At 39.6% G+C, this 23,365-nt stretch overlaps 1 protein-coding gene across 9 annotated transcripts in view; it reads right to left on the minus strand.

Moving 5' to 3' along the window:
* Window positions 1-23,365, minus strand: part of CDC42SE2 (CDC42 small effector 2) — an 81,006-nt gene that overhangs the window by 17,004 nt on the left and 40,637 nt on the right. For 7 of the 9 annotated variants that reach the window (XM_082783359.1, XM_082783358.1, XM_082783354.1 and 4 more), the window contains one exon: window positions 16,258-16,584. In XM_082783359.1, the coding sequence (XP_082639485.1) occupies window positions 16,258-16,311 (54 nt within the window). In that variant the 5' untranslated portion in view covers window positions 16,312-16,584. Of the gene's footprint in view, window positions 1-16,257; window positions 16,585-17,007; window positions 17,133-17,823; window positions 17,975-23,365 lie in introns of those variants that run through there. The other 2 variants (XM_082783357.1, XM_082783360.1) reach the window with 2 other exon arrangements.

The following is a 23,365-nucleotide window of genomic DNA, read 5'->3' on the forward strand; positions in this document are numbered from 1 at the left end:
TGCTTGTGGTTTTTATTGGTCTTCCACCATGTGAAGAAAGACAGAGTTGCACAGTGACAGATGCAAGGACCTCAAGTTGCAACACAGAAAATTCTGACAAAAATAAATAAATAAATAAATAAATAAATTGCTAGGTAGTGGTCAAACTCTGGAACAGGAACCCAAGAAATGTGTGTCCATCCTGGGAGATCTCCAGAACTCAGCTGGTCATGGCTCTGAGAAAGCTGGTCCAAGGGGGGGGCTTCCACTAGACAGCATCCATAGGTCCCTTCACACCTAGCTTGTTCCCCGAGTCTCTAAATTCAGATGGTGATGGAGAGAGAGAATATAGACCAATGCAGTGAGCTGGAATTGACTTTGTTGTAACACAGATGTGGTATATTCTCCCCAGTGATCAAAATTGGAACATTAATAAAGAGAGGTAGATTAAGCAAATGATGTAAAATACACCACAATACAAGCTCTCTGCGTATTTTTCATAGCCTCTTAAAACAACAGATCCCGGAGTCCTGATAACAGCACACCGAGACATGCATCATGTTAATCCCTCTCTCCTTTCACTTGCCAACCATTTCCAAAAAGAACACAGAAAATATTTAAAAGGTGACCTGGCACAATGAGAGCTGCAGCTTTCCAGAGGAAATGTGTCAGGACTTGCAACACGAAGCCCCTCCTGTTCAGCCAAAGGAGCATTACCCCCACCAACCAGAACACAAACAAAAGCTTCGGGTGTCCTTAAATGTGCTGCGTATTGAAATTCTTTTGTTATGAAGTTGTATTTCACGCTTGCAAATCCTCTGAGAATTTGTACAGATAGCTGTCTAATTTAAGCAAGTTTGTTATGCCCTCCGCATGCAGGTGTCTGCACGCATTTGCATCTATACAGAAGTACACATGATGCATTAGATGACATACATTACATTATATAGGAGTACAGAAGGTTTGTATGTACACTTGTCTCTGTATGCTCTTCTAAATCTGAATTACACATACATACCAAACTCTGTAACACAAAAATGTAAGAGAAAAAATAAACTGAAATATTGCTTCTGAACAGGTAATAGCCACTGCCAGATACAGGATCCTCGGTCACAGTCTGAATACAAAACCAATCGCTTTCCAAGTCTAACACTTCCTCTGCCTCCGTGAAGGGGACAGCCCTAAAAACAGCAATATGTGCTCGCAAGCAGCACTCGTGAACTGCACATTGTGATCCACCTTTGACTATGACAATGAATTGGGGCACATGTGGTAGTCTCAGAAAGCCTCTGCAACCAACTCCTAGTAACTCCATGATAAGGAGAAGGTGGATCTTCTGGGGTTATGGCACTGATACTTCTTTTAGTGGTAAGACTCATGGGTGGAAGCTTTAGTACTTGTGCTGCAGTCACAAGTCACAAAGCCACAATACTTGAGAACAATATCCTCAAGAATCAGCACCCACAAACACAGCAAATTCATCAGCTTTGTGAATGTCAACTCCTAAGCTCGGCAATTCTTTGCCCAAATATCAGCACCTTCTTGTTCGATTATATACATATTCACCGAAAGACTTAAGTAGTCACCTGGTTTTCTAGGGTATTACTGTACTTCTTACAACAGTGATGTTTTACCAAAGGTGTTTTTTTTTGTTTGTTTGTTTTTTTGTGTACAAATTCTTTAAGAAAATTAATTCCTCCACATGCCAGGTCCATGAGACACACTGCTTACTGCTGACCTTTCTGGCAATCCTCCCATTGGTATTTTTCCTTGCTGTTATTTTTCACCTGTGTGAAATTATGATCTCTGCGTTGTCCTTACTGCTCCAGTGGCACCCCAAGCTGGTACCTGATCAGCATCAAGCGCTGTCACACAGCCTCCGGTACCCCGTTTTGCAGTTGGGAGAGGCATTCATAAACAAGCAGTCACAAATCTGCTTCAATGGCCATCCCAACTGCTGCTCCTGCGAGGGCTCCTGCAAAGCTCCCAGATGTGACTGTTGGCATTGGAAACCTGTTCACCTACAGGTAAGTCACTTAGAGAGGCGCATCCCATAATACATTACCATGTAGTCTGCCTTTAGTCGCTCTTACAATGTCAAAGCAAAAAGGAGCTACAGCCTACACAAAGGAAGCAGGAACAGCCTCCCATGTTCTACCCACACCATGAGAAATAGTCATGCTTTTGAAAGGTGATCCCCGTAGTGCATGTGGACAAGATGGCATTACGCACAAAATAAAACAACACAACAAGCCCCCGATGCAATTTAGCAACGGATGGTCCAGTAGGTATTTTAGGACTGCTTAGATGCTGAGCCCACGTGTAGCAGAGATAAAAGCACCGCTGTAAGTGTATGCTACCAGCAACTCGTAAGAAGCATTTGAATCAAGAGCTGCACTCAGAGCCCAAACAGCTTTCTGCTCAGCTTTCAACATTTGAAACAGTATCTGACAGCAAGCTGCAACAAAGGCCTGCACCTATAGGTGCCTTCTCTATGTGGCAAATTTCCAAAAAAGATGAAAGGGCAGTTGTTCAGGGAGGTAGCAGCAGAATGGTGTCCCATTGCAGAGAACACAAAAATGAAGTCCTTTTCAAGGAGTGTTCTGCTTTCCCCAGCAAAGCAAAGGAGTCCTTGCTGCCTTGTCCAACCTCCTGTCAAAAGGAAAACACTAATTTCAAGCATGTACAGGCACTTTTGTACAGTCTAGCTGAGGCATGCCACAATTCCACAGGTCTTGGAGCGTAAACAGTCATTAAGTACTTAAATTTCATCAAGTCAGAAGGTGCCCCATATTACTAACTTACTTGTCAAATTCTACTCTTCCAAAGAGTAGAGCCTGGGTGAAAAGTTGTAGTCAGGTGTAGCAGCAATAGCTCCTCATGCACCTACTACCTGCATTGAGATGCACAGATTTTGTTAAGCATGAAATATCACATATTTACATTATTCAGAGTTTACTGTCAGACTCAAAGTAGGATCCAAATCACATCATTTTTCAGAGGCGGCTGTGGCTGCTTATACTGTTCAGAAAAATCTTGCTACTTCTATTCCTTGTTTTTCTTTGTGTGGCTAATCTACCCCTCCTGGTTTTGTAGGTCACCTGCACTAAACAACCTATGTTATATTTATCACTGCAAGAGCCAGATTCCCATTACTGTGCATACTTTTTGATACTATTCTTTTCACCTACTACTGCCAATTCTGAAGTTGGATGCACTGCAGAAATTCAGGAAATATCGTGGCCTTCTTAGCGTACCTGATCTTGCCAGAATTCCTGGCCCTGTACCCGGTCTTGCAAGAATAAGCCTGCATTCAGGACCTTAAGGAAGACAGAATGGGAGAACACGGTTCTTCAGCAGTCAGGAGGGGAAGCTGAGCATTGGCACACAAAGCACCACAGGGATCTCCAAGTCCTCCAGTTGCCACTACAGCAATTTCAGGGAAATTGCTTCCTGGTTCTACAAATGGGCTCAGCTTCTACCAAAACCAAGGCACAACAAACATCAGCGAATGGCTACAGATTTACGATCACTGGCAGTCCAACAACAACAGCAACAACAAAAGTCAGGGAATGGAGAGGAGAAAAAGCAATAAACAAACAGAACAAAAGCAGGCTTTTTACAGAGCTGCAGGCTGGGAATTTCCAAACTAGGAGCATAACAGTAAGAGTAGACTATTTATGGTAAATATTTTTCCCTTTCCTCTTCAGAAAATGGAACCATGTGATACCTGAAAAGATAAGCACGCAACTCAATCTTCCCATCAGCTAGAGTTACAAACACAAATTTGTTGGTAGGAAAATATCTATTGTTTCTAAATTACGGAGAAACAGCAACTAAGGTAACTCATTGCTACCACACTGCTTCATAGCCAGGTATCCTCTACCAACACACACGTGGACTCTGGCAGCTGTGCCAATACAAAGTTGGGTTTCAACAGACGAAGCCATCATGAAAACTGCCAAATTCTTACTGTATCAGATGATTTTATGAGATCCCTACACCACAGTGTCACCAGACTGCACCACTCAAATAAACCTCCATAATCAAGGCACAGGGACGTGCAAGAGCTTCGTTTTCCACCCTGCATGGTCTCAATGTGTCACCTCCATCCACAGTCCCTGCGCAAGAGCACTTTGCCATTTCACTGTGGTTCACCGAGGTTCTGGGAAGATCCAAAGCCAGTTTGGACAATGGGCTTCTTGATAGCTTCAGCATTTTAGAGTAAGAACACCTGCATACCATATCAAAATAAATTTGGACAAAAAGAAATGTAACAACATGAAATGTCATACTTTTCACAGCCAGCATCTGACTTGTATGGCATGGTATTATTGAAACACAGGCAGCCACTTTACAGGTAGCCTACAGAGAGCTTCTTAGAGCCTCTTCACCCTGTTGCTTCAGATACAGCACAATAGAAACACTTTTAAAATTGAGAAGGCTGTGGTGGTCCCTTTTCACATCTTTCCTGCTCTCTCTTTGGCACTCAAAATCTGTCTCTTCACTACCTGCTGAAATGAACACACAGACACAGAGAGCCAGAGGGATTTCACCCTTTCAGATGACTGACACTTCCAGCCCATAGCCTACTTCTCAAGAGTCCTTGCTGCATTTGCTCCTTGCTCTTTTCTTTCTGAGTGACTTTTACCTCTGTCCTGATCCCCTAAAGATGTCTGTAAACTTTGCCATTTGACAGACATCCAGGCAGGAATTTCACCGAAGTGATGCCGGCTATTCTCACTGCACAGAACACCTGACTGACAAGTTCCCTCTGTAAAGGATCCCAAAGGCTGCCTAACCAGAAGATGACATAGCAGTATTAAGGAATCCTGCCACTTCAGCTTCTGGCAATTCCCTCACTTTCCTTTGTCCTAAATCATCTGCAGCAGCTCTTTTAAAATCCCACATGAAAAAGGGGAGTTTATATAGCTTTACAGAAACTCTAAAAGCTTATCCTTATAAAAACAATGTATACTTGGTTTATGTACCAGCAGCTTTTATGGAAAAACAAACATTACAGCTTCAGAAGTGACCACAGCTCTATGACACCATTCTAGACAATTTTAAACAACCATCTCGTAAGCTCTACGGTGCTAATTTGAACACATTACACTGGAAATTCAAATAATCTCTAAGTACTTTTTATTAATCTAATATTTTTTAAAACCAAAGGGCAAGCACCTACATCTTTCCTCTAAGAACAGCACAAAGGGTTTTTTTTTCCAGCTGCAAACTGAAAAACTGAAAAAGTCAAAAAGTAGAGAGACACATGCTATCACCAATGCTCTCAACGTTCCCTCTTTGGAATCATTAAGAAAAAAAATGAGAAAGCCAAACAAACCTATCTGCCTTTTCCAATTTCGTTTCTCTGCAGGCTTCATCTTCAAGGTCACTCCTCTGTGTTCTGAGACCATATAGTTACAGAACGTGTTTATTTAAGAAACTAAAACAAGTGAACAAGCATAAACAGAACATAAAACTTAGGTATGGCTGGGGAACAATTACAGCATGAACCGTACCACATTTACTGCATCCTGCAGCATTTCTAGTCTTACACTTTGTGAACATAAATGTGTCTGCTGAGTTTGGTTGTAAGAAATAAACTGCTAAAAACATTCACCCTTGCAAAGCCTGCAGGGCCAATGTGGCTAAGAGCCTATGCTGAATTCTATTCCTTCTTGGGCATGACCAAATTATTTACTAAATTCCAATGAGCTGAAGCAAAGCGATTACTTGCAGAAAACTTACTGTGCCAGTGTGGGAAAAGGACTCAGCTTGACTCTGAACTTAGACTGAGTTTGCAGACCTGGCATCTGGAAGTTTTACATATTTTCAAAGGTGTCTCCTTGTAAAAGCAGATTGCTCGATGTACATTTTCTTAAACAACAAACCACTATATGGTGAAAACAGGTTTTAGAGTTTTTTTCAGAGCATGCGTGCAAGGACAAGTTTTGCCTGTCTTTTTACATTAAAAAAATAATACAAGGACATAAGAAACAAGCAAAATAATCTTATTCCTGTATCATTTTTCTTTCATTTTCACTGAGGAATAATGTGAGCTAAACAATTCTGGAACACTAAATTATGTAAGTTATTATATAACTTTATGTAATGTAATTACTTGATTGTTTTTCCTATTATAAAAAGTAAGATGGTTCAGACTGATGTATGGCCTTCCATTCATACTGACTAATCAGAAATAAATATTTGCAGTGGTGTCGAATTCAGGGAGAACAAGCAAGAAGGAGACAAACTTACTACAGAGCGTCATTTTGGTGAAATGAAACCTCATACCATCAGCATACAATTTTGTTGTCTTCAAAGGATAATCAGATGGCCTCATACTTGTGAAATAGTATGCCTGATGCTACTAAGCAGTTATTTCATACAAGCATTATGTACTTCAGAAATTCCTCTTGCCTTTTAAGTAATTTCTCTAGATATAAAAAGCTGTTTGAAATGAACAAATAAATAGTATCTAAAAAAAAAACCAAAACACAGATTTCATCTATAATTTACATCATCCATTTTAAAATCTAGTGGGAATAAACGTTTGCCGTTACATTTAAGCTGCACTACTTTCAGTAAAAAAAGAAGTCCTGATGCTCCTCGTACTCACTATTGATTGCAGCCCAGTACTGGTTGCACAGTGTTTTAAGATTTGCAGTGTCTTCATGTTTAGTTTATAGAAAAGATGATATCCACATGGCAGAATGGGCTTACTCATCTTTGACAGGATTTAAAACACAGCTTTTAAAAGCAATAATCAAGTACCCCTAATTTTTCTCTCAGATCTAAGTCCTGCTTCCTTACATTCTTAAGTATACAGACAACTGTTTTTTTCCATCCTCCCCCAAAATCTTCCTTTGCATTACAAATCGACGAGCCATTTAATTTTCAAAGATTAATTCTGATATCATAGAAGAAAAACATGCATCTGATACTTTTCCATGGAGAATAAAAGGGCCTGTGAAGCTCTCTTGCCTGCTTTCTGTAGATCAGCATGCCTGCTCTTGTTTTGGCATTTCCTTTTCTCCTCAGAAGCTCAGCATTGCCCAGCTGAATACAAGCACAACCATAAGCAGTCCAGCATACTACAAACACACACACACACATGCATATTCTAGCATATTTGTTGGAGTATGTGCCTACCAGGATTCATTGCTCCCATTTTAACACTGGTCGCTAAACAGTATCTAACCATCATCCTGGAGCCTAGGCATTAAATGTTTTTAAGTTGCTGGAGTACAGAAACCTGCATTCCAAGCAAATAATATTTGCTCTAAGCAGAGTTAAGTAACATACCCTATATTAATATTGCAAGTAGACTTTTGGGTCTTTCAAGAAATTTACCTGGAATAGATTTGGCTTGGAAGCTACCTAAGTTTCCAGGAACTTTATGAATCATAAAAAGTAATTTCCTTTTGTAAATAATACACTCCCTTCACACACAACTTTAGTTCCCAGCCAAACACTGCCAAGTGTGCTTTCTTCAGGGAACTTAATTCGTGATAGCATCAGCATTTCAGTTCTCAAAACTGACAAAGCACCCCCAAAACACAAGGTATATGCAAATACACATAATGAGGTAAAGATAATTATTAAAGCTTGTATCTCTTTAGGGTCTTCAAAAAGACAGTTATACCATCTCTAAATTTGCATCATACTGGCGTAACCTCCCAATTACCATCTCTTCCTCCTGCACGCCCCAGCCAGCTTTTCTGTTCTCTGTTCATTTAAGACGAGAGGATCGGAAGGAGGTGGGTCGCTGTTCACTACCACGCAGCTCCCCAGGAAACCGGCCTCGCATCTTCCAGATGCGGAACAAGGATAACACTGACCCCACAGCTGAGTCAGGCCTGAGCTCGTGAGCAGTGGCACCGCTTGGGGCTTCCAGCGGGGACACGATGTGAAGCACTCAGAGCTCAGGAGAAGACACCACCACGAACTTCCAGCTCATTCACCTCAGGCCAGCTGTCACCACAGTCATGGCCCAACAGAAACCTTGTCGTTGTTGAAGCAGGAGGACTTCAGGGGCCACAAATTCTTTCAGGGCAGTGCAGCCAGGCAGCTATGTACCACAGCACACCCCATGGTGAAGCGGGGGGAGCAGCCCCCAGCCAGGAGCCATATATTTTGGCCGTGCTGGTGGCACAGTGAGCTACAGGCTGCCACTCCGTGAGGCCCAGCACCATGGTGCCAGAGCCACAAGTGTGTCAAGTGCCACACCATGCCACCACAGTGCTGGTCCTGCCCAACCCAGGGACAACCCAGTTTGGTCCCAAATTATTCCTCTGCATTATAAGGCAGCCAAATGCCAACTCTAAACCATCTTGTGCCCATCTTGTGCCAAAACCCTAGTGCAGGCCTGTCAAAGATAAGGCAAAATTAAAGTGTGATTTGACAGCACCCCAATACTAATGTATGCATCGTACGAACTGGCTAGTCCTTTGCAATAAACCACTCGTCAAGAAGGAAGGTTACACTCGTACTAAAAAACAGCCATACCACAGGCAATAGGGGAAAAAACAAACAAAACCAATTATGAAGACCATGTGTGCGCTGAAGACAGTGTGTTGTGAAACCACACTATTTTTCTGAGACTGAACAAGCTAATTACAATTGCAACAAGAGAGATGAAACAGCCAAGGAGTATTTAGAAGAATTCCACGCAAGCCATTCTCTTCAGAAGACAGGTCACTCTCAGTGCACAGCATGCCTACAAATCACTGGGTGTTACAGGTGTATTTGATGGGGAAGAGACAAAGAGAAATGGTATCTGTTCTCAGCCACTGTAAACTACAACTCTCCTGAGGGTACACCCAAGCAGTTAAATAACTCTAAAATTATCTGAAACCCAAAAGCAAAACTGAATGGTCCTGAGAGGTATTACTTCCGTAAATCTGCATCAGTCTGTTTTCTGCTCAGCCTCCACTCCTCTGTTCCCCTTGCTCAGTGGCGGGAGATCAACTCAGAACTTTGCTTTCAGAGTGTCTTAGCTGATCACTCTGAACTGTTGACTTGAAAAATTGAGAAAATCATTGCAAGCGATTATGCATTAAAGTCTCTGGCTTAAGGAGTACCTTGTAAATCTCTGAGGATACTTGAAAAATAGCTGTAATACAATTCAATGGGAACTCTGCTATCATGCATGTCTCACATAAGCAAGAAACATGACAGGAGCTTCAGAGCCAAAAGTTTGAGGAAACAGTCTGAAAAAGGACAAATTCCATTATGTTGAAATGTTAGTGTTAGTAATTCAAAATTTAAGGTTACATGGGGATATTCAAAACAGCCATTTAAAACACATGTCCTGTGAGTTATATTTTGTCAGTTTTATGTTGGTTTTAAGAATGATCTCCAATGGAGTATCTCAGATCCATTACGGAAGACTTACAAAAAAATAGAGTAAGATTGCAGAGGAAGTTTCTACTCTGCACTCCCTTTTGTATGAAAATAGTTAACGGTAAAAGGCTGAACACTTAGCTGCAAGGCAACAACTTATCTCTCTGTTCATTAACACAAAGCATACTTCATTTGGAGTCAGTGGACGTATAAATCTCTCACACTATACATGCAAGTTACCTCTGCCTCTAGCTGTTGGCAGGTAGAAATACCTCTCAAAACTACATGCTGCTGTCTTCAGGTTACCTACTCACCCTGCTCCAATCTGGAAAGCAGGAGAAGAGGGGAAACAATCTGCTGAATTTCCAAGCATAAAAAATAAGGCACGCCAAAAACAGAGCTCTTGCATTTTCAACCTCCAAAAAAAAAAAAAAAAAAGAGAAATTGCTCTGGACTTGTTCATTTCAGAAATGCCTCAGCATCTTCTCCAACGTTGGCTGCAAAACTATGAACTTTTGTTAGACTGCATCAATCATTTCTTGTGGCAGTTCCTTTTGTCAATGACTTATACTGGGTTTTGCTGTTGAAGATGTCTTTTCACTTAAAAAAAATAAATAAATAAATATGGAGATTTAAAAAGAAACACAGACTCTGGTGTCCACATCAAAGGATACTATCTACTCCCTCCTGAGTTCAAGCAGAAAGCCTGAGCTCTACAGAGACTGTAGATATAAAAGACATATTACATCCTTCTTCAAATATGTTGATAATGGCATAACGTATTTTCATCAACAGAAAACTGGCATCATTCTTGGTTTTTTTGCCCCCTCAAAAAAGCTAGTTTCCATCCCATCAACCGGCATTATATTAAATAAATAGCATTGATACAGCTAACTCCAATAGCTCCTAAAAATGTCACAGCTTTATTCATAATAGAGTATCACAAAATATTCAGTTAATTTCTATGCAGAGAGTTATACATACATGCAGAATACTGCCTCTCTTTTTTGTTTTCTTTGTAAATGGTTTTATACTCGAACACCACAACAGATTTCAAGATGTGTGGGGACTAATTTAAATTTGAAAGGAAAATCTAAAGCAGCCCCATCAGGCTAAGAGTAGCACAAAGAAATCAGGTTTGAGACATAAAAGCTAAGTATTTTGCTGCTTATTTAACTCTGCCCCCCTTTAATAAGGTGTTCCCTAAGGCTAGCTCTACAACATCCCTGAAGAGCAAAAAAGAAGGAATTTCAAACATCTGAAACTGGCAGCTTAGTACATAATTCAATATGACAACTTTGAAATCTGAGGGCCCTGCAGAGTTGTCACTTTTTACGTCTGAAGTCTTACATAGGCTTACTGGATGTGGTAGGATGAATTTGATGAATTGGAGGGCCTGAACGTTTTGGTCATTTTGAGTCAGAACCTGTGCTTGAGAAACATGGCAGAATTGAATGGAGCAGCTGACCCAGTGTTTTTTTTCAGCAGCAAACATCTCATTTATTATGCACCGAGGGTGATTTATTCTGCATTTTGTTACGCATACAGAATGCTTAATTATCTTTACTGCGCCCAATTTACTGAGAGCTGCAGTGGTAAGATGGACCCCTGGCTATAGACAGAACCCCTTTTCTAGAAAAACAGCTACAGCTGACACTATATATCGATGGTAAACTTCCTTAAGTAACCTGTGTCAAGATAATTTATGCCACCAGTCAATAGATACAGCAGTATGTGCACTGTTCCCATTATCACCAGTGAGGAGGTCAGTTTTTGTCAGCAGTGTTCCTTCATTACATGGGTCATGTGTGCTAGCATATTAAAATTATTCCACCTCTTCTAATTAACATGAATTTGATCTACTTTTCTTTTTCTCCCTAGAAGCTGGGAGAAAAAGAAAAAGAAAAAAAATAATCTTATGCAAGTCTCCAGAACAGAGTATTTTTCAGAAATGCTAAGGCAGGAATACCCAGTATATCTGACTGATCCAATTTAACTTTCACAGAATTGGCAGAATGGCTGAGGCTGGAAGGGACCTCTGGAGGCCATCTCAAGCAGGGACACCCAGAGCAGATTGCCCAGGACCATGTCCAGGCTGCTTGAGAAGAGCTCCAAGGAGGGGGAGTCCACAGCCCACAGCTTCTCTGGGCAACCCATGACAATGCTGGGTCACCCACCCAGCACAGCAATACTTCCTGATCTTCAGAGGGAACCCCGTGTTCCAGTTTGTGCCTCTGGTCCTGGCACTGGACACCACTGAAAACAGCCTTGAACAGCAGAAGTTTTGAAGTTGTTTTACCACCTAACTTGAAATCATTTGCGCAGAAAGCCAGCTCTCAGAATTGCCCAACTTTCATTTTTTTAATCTCTCAACCAGAGATAACAAACAAGATTGGCCTGATGCGAAAACAAGTTTTTTTTTTCCCCTGCCTTTATGGGCTTTCTCACTCTAAATCCAGGTCTGTCAATTCTATTCCATACATCAAAAAAGACCAGACAGAAATTTTCCTAACCACTTTAAGCATTTATGGCATGGCATTCAGCAAAACCATAAGAAGAGGTTGACAAAATGTAAAAACCTCTAAAGAGGAGAGAAGCAACAAAGAAGAAACTAATTAACTGGAGAAGGAAACTCAGAGCTAGACAAAGAAAAGCACACTTTATTCTTTTATAGCAGAGCAATAATTTTAATGCAAGGTCAAAGAAAAATAAAGAGCTCAATTGTATTGGGCGGTGGCCCAAATTAGGTGGGAGTGCACCAGGTTGTGACCAAAGACTTCTCAGACCAAAAATTAACTTTGCAAGTTAAAAACAGACAGGACAGAAACAAAAAAGTGGAGAAAAAAAACAGGCTCCTGGTGTAAGCAACGAGCTTAACCTAGGAAAGAAACTAAGGCCACGTTCGTCTATGGAAATCTGCAAGACAAAAGGCTCACTGAACTCCTGCTATTGAGCAATGCATCTGGTAGTTGGGATTTAGCAGAATTTACCGAAACACAGCAGTGGATAGGACTACAGCACATAGGATGCATGGGAAGAAACACTCATCACATCACTGGAGAGTGCAAGATCAGCTTACAGAACCTATAAAGAGTATTTGTGGGAAGCGTAAGAAACCTGGTGCATTCACATAGTATTACTCTTCTCAAAATAAAAAAGGGCTTGGGTCAGATCATAAGAGATTAATTTCAGGCTATTTAAAGAACCAAGAAAAAAAATGTGCATAGTTATTTCTTCAACAGATTAATATCGCCTCCTTATCACCTTATGGAAACAGATGAAATCAGCTAGTTGTTTGAAATTTTCATTGTGCTGAAATACGTTAGCACAAAATCTGACAAGAGAAAATTAGAGGTTGGTATGAAAATACCTTCCCTCAGCTTCTGTTTGCATCCTTCCAGCGTTCTATTGAGGTACTAAGGGGGTATTGCAGGGTATTAAAAAACAAGACTTAAACCACCCACAGGAACATACTTTCTTCAACTGTTATCACTATTTAGTTTTGTTTCTTTGCATTGTCCATTCCTTCCATTTATCATCCTATTTCAGAGTGATACAGATTCATGTTCAAACATGTCTCCTTAATGATCATATTACGAGTACTGCAGTCTTGGAAACATTGAGAAGAATATTTAGCAACCAAAATAACATTAGCAGAGGGAGTAAAGCACTGTTTTCCAAGAAGCCCCTGCTTCATTTCAAGGCAACACATTGCATCCATTTAGCCTTGACAAAAGACAGAAAGAGGCTGTAACTGCACAGTGATACATTTCAATCAAATCTGATTGATTGGTGATGGTATTATGTAAATACTGCCTTTTAATTAAGGAACCTCCCCAAGTGCACTAATATATACCACAAGACTGTTAGTGTACTGCTCTGGGGTATGCTGTTAGAGAGATGATGCCATTGAAATTTGGTGAGCAATGTGTTTTTATTGCAATAAAGTTTACAAATCTATCTGCAAAGGCACAGTTCAAAACCATGGAAAAGAACTGGAAAGCACCAGTCTGCAATTCTAGAAGGCCTACAAAGTAATGGAAGTGACCCAGAAAATGTCTTTGTGTGCAGTCTGAATAACAGTCTTCTGTAAAATTGACTGAAATGACTCAGTACACATATGTGTTTTTTATCTTAAGGCCATTACAGCCGAAAAGAAAGGAGATGCCATACACAAGACACCTCATTTGATATGCTAGCACTTTGCCAGAATAAAGCAGAAGGAACTCTGTTCCCACATCCTGGGTTTCAAGAGAGGTGGAACAGACCTTAACTCAATGGAAGCTACAAATAACACAGGAACACATGCAGTTACTCAGTTTTCTTTTTGATCCAGTTAAGAGCCTTTACATTTATGTCAATATTAATAACATTAAAGGGGTCCCAGGCACAGGCATTTGACAAAGATTATGAGAAAAGAATCACGTTTCAGAGAATGTAAGTTTAAAAATAAAAAGAATGTTTTAAGCTTTTTGCAGAATAAGTAGCAAATCAAGTAACTTGCTGCTTTCAGGTATTATTCTGAGACACCATTAGTTTCTGGTGTTTCTGCAAGACCACATCACGCCTTCCACAAAAGGAGCATGCTTTATGGCTGAGCTTGAAAGTGAAAGCTGGGACACTGTTAGTGAGGTCACGAAAGGGTTGAGGTGCAGGAGGTAAAATAAAAGGCGGCACATGAAAGAGATAAACTGTGCAGACTATGCATTTCTCCTGAGAAATTGGACTGGATTACACCAACAGGCTAAAGGTACGGTAGGGTTGGACACGAACCTTCTATGCAAGTCTGTGATTTTTGCCTCCCTTGTAATAAAGCAAAGCAGAAGGTCCTGCATGGTTGGATGAGCCTCAGTGTCATACTCACAAAATTTTGCAATACATTGAACAATAAGAAGTAATAAAAATGTAAAGTATAGAAATTGTCTTAAGAAGCACTTGGATAGGACAAAAGAACAGCAGTTGGACTTGATGATCCTTAGTTGGTCCCTTCCAACTTGGGATATTCTGTGATTCTACGATTCTATGAAAAAATAGCATGTCTTTCAGCACGAGAGTCTCCTGAACCATCTCCTTACCACCTGTCTGGCTCACGAGTTTGCTTACACTAATAGTATATGCATTGCTACGAGTCACAAAGAAAAAAATATTCATGTACTTATTCAGGTGCATTTGTATCTGACTCAATACTCAAAGCAACAGTGTGTGGCAGAATAAGGGCTGTACAACAGAGCAGCACGCTGTAAAATGAGCAGAGCAGCTGTCCGGTGGAAGGACAGCTAAGGACCCATGGTACAGCACAACCAGGCAGGCCCACAAAGATTTTTTTCCTGAGACCTGTCCTGAAGAAGTTCGTCACTTTGTAATGAGCAGGCTCAATTGAACATTTGAACATCTGATTTCAAGAACAATGCTCTGCAAAGTGCTATCTGTATCTCAAAAACATACGGCTTTAGTTTTCCAAGCAAATGCACACCACCGGATCAACAGAAGTGTACAAAAATGGGTTGTTTCCCTCTTCTCCACTTTTAAAGTATATGCTCTGCCCTTTCCATGAGTTGTGACTCACAGATTACAACATGCTGCATTAGCACGCCATGTATTTTATGGGCAATAGCTTAACTGCATCATAAAGCTTGAATAAAGATTTTAATAAGGAGTAAGACTGAAGATTCTTGTAAACAAATCCAATATGCCATTTTATATCTCAAAGATTTTAAAAGTCATGCTATTTTTAATTGAAATATATAATCCAAATAACTACGCAACTAATTTTGGCTATAGATGGATGGCATTTTAATGGACTGCACAGCATTCAGGCAGGAGGAGAGGACTGCAACTTCTCATGCTGGTATCTGAGACCTCATCTCTCTCAACCCTACCGGACTAAGAGTGAGATAAAGCTGTATTTATTTGTTAGAAATTAAAATGGTCAAATTTCTAATACTTGCATTAACACCTAAGGATCGTTCAGGTACTGAGCAAGGTCAATTGCTATCAGCTTTTTTCTTAAGTCATCAGATAGGTAGTTTATTTTAAATCCCTTTGCTTCCCTGAAGCCAAATATCAACTGAGCATATTAGTGTAAGTTTACTCTATTCTCTCTGGGATTCTCTTAATTATTGCAATTCAGCTTCAGTGGCCATATTTGCAAGATGACTGTCCTTTCTATGTATTGATTTAGCTTGATCTGGATGTCACACAATACAATGATTTTTTCTCCAAGTGCTAACCGTATTCCTTGTCAATTCCACCCTCAAGCAGGCAGACTTTCTCCCACAGCACTGGACTTAATGCACACTCTAAAGCTAGTTTAAGAAACCTAAAAGTATTTCTGTACTTTCTTCCTTATGTATGCTTTAAAATGTTCTTTTGTTCACTGTGTACTTTTTCCACACAAGAGACATTCTAAATCCCTGACAAAAATATCCGCAGCACGACAACATCCCTTCACTCTCCAAAGACTTCATCTAAAAATTAAAAAAGCAGCTAAGTCTGAAAGCCTGACTTCAGTTAAGGTGTACTGGATTTCACGCTGTTTCTTAAGAGAACTATTCCCTTCCTTCACCATTGTCCAGACACACCTCACGACAGGCCTTATACAGCACAGAAGTCATGACATGTCCAGATTTCCTTCTGCATTTTGGCAGATACTGCAGTGCCAAGTTAGGTCCTCTTCACCCTTCCCTCCTTCCCTTCCCCCCCCCTTCAATTCAAACATACCGGCTTGCATTTGAAAGACTTTGGATAGAAATGAGATAAAGGATAGGAAGAAATGTATGTGGCATCCATGTAGAACAGACATTTTTCTGTCCCCCCTTACTTCTCACTGAGTTTGGTCAAAGAGCACTAATTTAAAAAGCTGTAACAAAAACAGAAAGTCCGAGCAATACAGTTAATTACAAACAACAGGGTGCTGATATTCATACTTACAGGCTGAGGCTGTTCTGCAATACAGCAGTTGAAACACAACCAGAACTCGCTCATTGTTTACAGTCTGAAGTGTGTACGCAGATGAAAAGCAGGACTTGACTTCTGTAAACGTATCTCCAGGTAGTAAGTTCTTTAAATAGATTTATTTATAACTGTTCCAATGTGAATTTCTTCTTCTCTCTTGAACTTTTCTCTGAAGACAGACAAATCAGTCCCAGGTGAAGACGGTGAAGTTAGAAAATTATTTCAGAGTATTCTTTCAGCAGGTTGGTCCCAGCACCACGGAAGTGTTAAGTATGCTTCTTTGGTCCCTAGCGTTAAGTGAACCTGAAAACAGAAGAACATTATATCAAAAAGAAATAAGATACAGAATTTCGTACTCCCAAAGAGCCACCCACATCCGTGATTTCTTGGTGGTATCCTGAACTGAGAGTGAAGAGGTACCAGCAAACAAGTCACGTGCTTATTTCTACAATGACTACTCCAAATGGCATTTAACAGAAATCCAGATGAGGTTTAGATTCTAGCTTTTGCTAATTGAAGCAGTATTGAGGACCGGTGTCCAAGCTTCTGGCAGCCATCTTGGTTTGATCTGAGTCTAACTTTCTAATGTCATTTTTGAAGGTGACAATTGACCACACATACACCCTTTTAACTTAGGAAATTCTGCCTATTGGCACTTCATGTATCTTCATAGCAAAATTACACAACACATTTACAAAGCAAGTTTTAAATACAATTAACACCAACCTCGTAGCACAGCTGTCAAACAAAAAGCATGATTTTCTAAATACCAAGGAAAAAAACTGCAGAAAGGACAAACTTGGTTAACTCAAAGACCATTTGCCTTCTCTCTTGATCCTGCTGTTTCATGTACAATTGACTTCAAAATAGGAGATTACTTGTAGAGTTTGAAACTGTTTCCTTAAACCTTCAAAATTCTTCATGTGGAACAACTGAGGCTCCAGATTCCAACCATTCCTTTGCCTTAACTTAACATTAATTGGTTAATCTCCAACCTGGTTTCTTTCACTAAGAGTACGATAAAAATTCCAGCGAGATTTCCATTTGGTCATTTATCTTGCCATCTATCATACAATTATTTGGAGGGAAACGGAAATGAAAGAAAGAATATTCGGAAAAAGTCACATACTCCTTAATAGTTTTAAATATGGGTACATCTTCATTCGTAGAAATTTTGTATGTGCATACCTATGCATTGCTTTCTGTATGCAGCTCTTCACAGAGTGAAGTGGTTTGGATACCCCATGGGATACACAAGCGACATCCTTATGTACGTATCTGTATACACACTGAGTGGCTTGCATGAGTTGCTTGTCTGGCAGAGCAGTCATGCTTTGCTGCTGCCTTCATCAGTTCCCTACACATGACATACGTAAGCCATGACGTCCCTAATTTATTGCACACAAGCCAAGTCACTGTACTGTGCTGCTACTACAAGCCAGGTACTTTCCAGGATTGTTGGCTGTGATGCATATATGAAGAAACAGCGGCACCCTTCTTGTACTAAGTCCAAACCCTCTGGGAAGCCTTCCCACTTCTTACCTTTCCAGAGGCTGACAGAGGTTCTTCAATAAACAAATGTGTGCTGTGGTAACACCACGTAAATAGGAAAACACTAGCAAAAGTACGTCCATCTCCTATCCTTGAAAGAACTATCAGTAGTGTTTAAAGTAAGTTTTTATGCATTTCTTACCTAAAAGTCAGAACGGAAAAAAAGAATATTTTACTGTCTTTCCTTATCACTAATATCACACAGATCAAAGCAATTTGAACAGATATGAAGAAAATAAACAAAAAAGATCCTTCTATACAATGTTCTGCTTGATGGTCTCATTTCAAGAAGAGGCTTTAATACAGTACTGATATTTATTTTCATTATGTTAAGACGATGATTTCTGCCTCAGAAATGGCCATCTAAACCCCATGTATGTGTCAAGAAGCTGCAATCAAACATGGGAATTATCAACCAACGGTGTGAACTGCAATAGTATAAAACTTAAAAGGAAATAACTTAAAACACTAAAGGTCTCTAAGGAAGTTCTCACATCATAATTAGGTAACTTCATATCATTTTCTCAATTCTAGTGACTTAAAGTTGGATCAACCTTAAATAGCCAGAGCCTAAAGTAGAAAAACTTGATAAGAAAATACACTGCTGTTCCCTCCAATTTCAGGATTTGCATGCCACATAATTCTTTTCTTGACTTGATTTAATATGCAACAAAATTGGAACTAGAACATGGTAAATTTCTGTTAAACATGTAACATTTAACATTTTTTGCCCAGCAACTGTACAGCTTATCTCTACTTAAAACTGAGGATTTTGCTTCTAACAGGCACCAAGTTGTTCTGAAATGTAGCAATGCTCCCCTATCTCTAGCCATTCAGATTACAAGCAATTGCAAAAGCAAGTACCCAAAATCACAGCATTTTGAAGTCTAATATACCGTAACCTGCACAAGTTATAAGCAGGAGTCTTGCATGCATCCCTTCCTGTTAGGCAAGCGATGCAGTATTTTGATGTGTAGCTCCTGAAATTTTAATACTGGTGCTTGTTCCTGATCTGACAAGATCCGGATATAACACGTCACATTCTTGTTTTCACAAAGGGTTAAGTTTCCTACAGCTACTACAGCCCTGTACAGAACACATACATGGAAAGGGCTGGGAAATTCCTCTGTTGATTGGCCCACTCACTTGCGTGCTAGTATCTACAGCACTCTTCCTCTTGCCACAGCTTTTAAGCGCTTTGCTCAGCTGAAGCCCTGGGAACAAAACTGAAAGACTTGGCCATGCTTCTCTGAGCTTGGAATGCTTTTCCTGGTTACAAAATACTCGAGTGCGCACAAGATTTTCTCCACCCAGTCGCACTTATCGTGCTGGATTTGAGTCCTCAAGGACATAATTCTAAAACCGACCTGCTCCCTTACACGAAAAGCTAACAAATGCCAAAACTAAACTAGATATTACAAGTAACTTTCTCTGATTATACGTTTATTCTTAAAAATGCAATTTTCTCCTCTATAAGCTATAGAGGGCCACATTTGCCTTAAATTTATTGGTTCTACCAGCAGTATCAAGCTGTTTCTCAATATGTTCTCTTTCAATTACAAATAAAATGGCAGGGGGAGGAAAACACATCCACTAAGTATGGACAAAACTGACTGTAACTGCACCCTTCAGAAGGCAAGCAAAGGCTGAGAGGTATCTGTTAAAGAGTAATGGATTTTTATACATCCCGCTCTGCTAAAAACGTGATCTATACAGTGGCCAAGAACTGGGTATAAATATGCTGCAACAAAATGGAAAGAAAAAACAATTCAGCTGAAGGCAAAAAGGGCTATCAATACTGCGAAGTCAACAGGACCACACTTGCACTTCTCTTATGCTGCCAGCAGCTTGTTTAAAGAACAAATTGAAATGGGGAAATTCTCCTTTTCCAAATTATTGGTTATTAAAGAGCAAAAGAGAAAGGAAAATCACTACACTGACCTACAGACAACAACAAGCCAGAAAACTGTGTAATACCAGTCCTCCAACAATTTCCTAAGAAAGTGTTGCTGCAAAGCCTGGTCTACCCCCAAATCTGGCCACATTTATGGAGATCCTAAAACTTACGCAGAACCTCACAGACAGTTCCCTATTTCATCACAGGATCAAGCTGTTAACATGGCACCATGTGATCAATGAATCACACCACAAGGGCTCCTGTGTTCATCCCTGCAGACCTGCCAGATCAAGGGGACAACACTGGCGCCACAACTGAAGCATGCAGTTGAAGACAGCAGCTCCACTACTCCTCGGTTTTGCTCTTTCCACAGCTTTGAGGTGCTCGGAGTGGCAGAACACCACACAGCTCACGCTGAAAGGACAATGCACTTACTCTACCTGAACTAGAAAGTCAAAATGGTGATCAATGGTGATGCACCTATTTGCTTTTTTTCCAGTTTGAACTTTCTGAACACTGAATTTGACTTGTTTCAGTTCATGATCCAGTAACTTGCAGAGCTATTTGCTGACTTCTTTGCCATATATCTTGCATACTTTGTACACACTAATTTTATCTCATTTACAGTAATGTTTAGTATGAAAAAAATGAAATACTAAAGAGGAGGATACATTGTTATTCAAAGGGAAAAACAGTTAGGTTATTTTCATTACTCTGAAGTTTATTCAAAAATAGCTGATCTAATGCAAAAAAAAAAAAAAAAAAAAAAAAAAAAAAAAAAGGAAAAAAGAAACTAATATCTACTGTTAAATACCAGCCATAAAGGTGGTAAGTGCAAACACTGCCTCCGTGGTTAGTAGGGGTGTGGAGCACATTCTGTTACTAAGAGAGATAGCTGATACTGTAAATATTCATGTCCTACAGAAAAGTTAAACAGAGCAGGAAATAAGAAAGGATAAAACAGAAGTCAGACACTCTCTCCTCTGAGCTCTTCACACTTAGTGGCAAAAAGGGGGTTAGCATTTACCTTAGTCGATCCAAAGAGGGATACGCTGCATGCTGTGGATGATACAGTTGGAATAAAGCTACTTATGAATCATGTAGGTTAAGAAAAGCCTACTGTTTTTAAGAAACACCTATAAAGTTCCTTTTAAGGGTCAACCTCTATATCCTCTGGCTGTGTAACTGTTTGCTATAGCTTCAGACAGGAAGTGTGGTAACAAGGCTATGACAATTACTTGAAGCAAATAAAACCACAGGAAGAGAAAGAAAATGACTGCAGGTGTTAACATCTGAATTTAACTAATTTGCCCCAAAGCTCAAACTACTATTTAAGGAGAGGGGAAAAAAATAATAAAAAAAGAAGAAGTAAAGCATACACAAAGTAATGACTAAGTATGACATGTCACAGCATGTCATGATGTACCACGACATGCATACGTATGCACGAAGTCGCATCTAGGACTACTACGAGTTTTTTAGTCTCCATTAATTTGTAGAAAAGAAATTTACAACCATTCTTGATATGGAAGAATAATTTCATACATTTATTTTCTTTTGCCTTAAATGCCCCAACAGCTGTCACTTGTTTCAATCCTTCACCAGTAAACAGTCATTTTAGAGTTGTTTTTTTAAGACTTGGTTTCCTTTTTTTTTTTTTTTTTTAATATTTTTCCTTTAAATCTATGTTATAGCTGTACCATTTCTTCTAGCTGCTCAGCAGACTCATTTCTTTCTGTCACTTGAATATGTATGGACAAGATGAGGTTAAGGTATATCCAAACTAACAGGTTGAGCTCAAGCATCATTTCCATGGACTTTAAGCCGTAGCAACTGGTGGATGCTTTCCAGCTCTCAAAGGAAGTGGGAAGTGTTTACTTCCCTGCCAGCTTGATTTTCAAACTTCTTTTGGAAATAAAATGACCTGTAAGACAAGCAACATAGGCTTAGAAAAACGCTACTTATTGAGAAAGTTGCCTTCATACCTGAATTTTCCACCAGAGGCTGTCTCGGTAGTGCCGAGGCACTTGCAGAAGCACTCTTCCTCCCTCTCCCCAGCCCGAGCAGACACTGCTGGGGACTTTGCCGCTGCTTTCAATGCACCAGTTATCTTTGCACTCTCAAACCCCAAGAAACCGGAGCTGTGCAGAGCTCTTGCTAGACCAGGGATAACACTCACCGTCAGCACAGGCTGAGTGAGGCCGAAATCCATTTTTCACTTCCTCATAACTTTCCCATATCTATTCTTCCCTCCCTGCCATATGCTTGGGGCTTAAGTTTCAAGACAATGAGTAAGTGTCTTCAAAGTTTGAGTTACAACTTTCTCATGCTTTTTTAAACATTTACAGCATAGGTCTTGATACTGTAAAAAAGTATTTTTTTTAAATATACATTTTTATTTATTTATGTTATTTTTATGTAAGCCTTTTCTTGTTATGGTTTTGAACATTTTGCATGTTCTAAGTTTGCAGGAAGATATGGCAACAAAAGATGCAGAAAGGGAACAGCAGTAAGCCAGTAAGAAGAAATACCAGGCATTTTGTATCATGTCTCTAAAAGAAAACAATAAAGCAGGTACAGTCGGGAAAGCCAGTTGGAAGCGTAAAGTACAGGGTCTTTAAACATTTTTATAACATTAGTAACATAAAGCTCAAACAGTTGTTCTTATCATTGATGAGTGTCATACCTTTTTTTTTTGTAAACCCTTCCTACCCATAATTCCCTGATTTTTTTTTTTTTTTTTATTATTATTATTATTTTTTTTAACTCCATAGCCACTCTGCTAAATTTAATTATTTCAGTTAAGTGGCCCGGTCTCCAAGCCTCCATGGGTTCAATGCAGTTTTCTAAAAGAGCTGATGTGCACAGCTTATATTATTTCCCAGACACAGATCTGCCATACGTGCAAACAGGAACTTCCCTCTTCGAAAACCACAATACAGAACATAGTGCAGAACTGCTAGATGAAAATATATAGACAACTAGTGAGCCAAATTTACTAAATAACAGAGAGACAAACCTAAGAAAATAAATATGTTGTTCTACCCAAGATAAACTCTAGGCATAATATTAATGGAATTTTTCTTAGACAGGACAAATTATAACAAGTGGAAGCCTTTGAGAATCTAATCCTCTGTTTATAGGAAATTTAACTGCAAATTTCCTGTCAATTCACACCGTGTAACATGATTTTTAAAATTGTATTTAAAGTTCCAATTGGCCAATAACATTATCTTCTTAGCTGACAAACCCAAGTGAAGATAACACAACAGATTTTTTTTTTTCTATTCTCATCCAATCTCCTTAATAATTCTGACAGGTAATACCAGTTAGAGAGAAAAAAAACAACATCCTCAAACTAGTGCTCTAATGCAGGATCTGAAAACTGTATAATTTCTGTAAAGAATAGAAACAACAACAAAAAAATCCCTAAACAGCTCCCAATTATTACTTCTAAAGTAATGACAGGAAACAATCAACATCCAGGTCCACGGAGTCCATTATTTTAACAGTGTAATATTACAGTAGTATGGCCCACAGGAAAAAAAAAAATCCACAACCAACTACTTGACAGGCCATATGAGATATTTAAGGGACCCTTACCTGGTCTTTACTATGACAATAGGTAAAAGGCAT

Source organism: Aythya marila, assembly GCF_965140915.1.
Source record: "Aythya marila genome assembly, chromosome: Z".
Classification (NCBI taxonomy): domain Eukaryota; kingdom Metazoa; phylum Chordata; class Aves; order Anseriformes; family Anatidae; genus Aythya; species Aythya marila.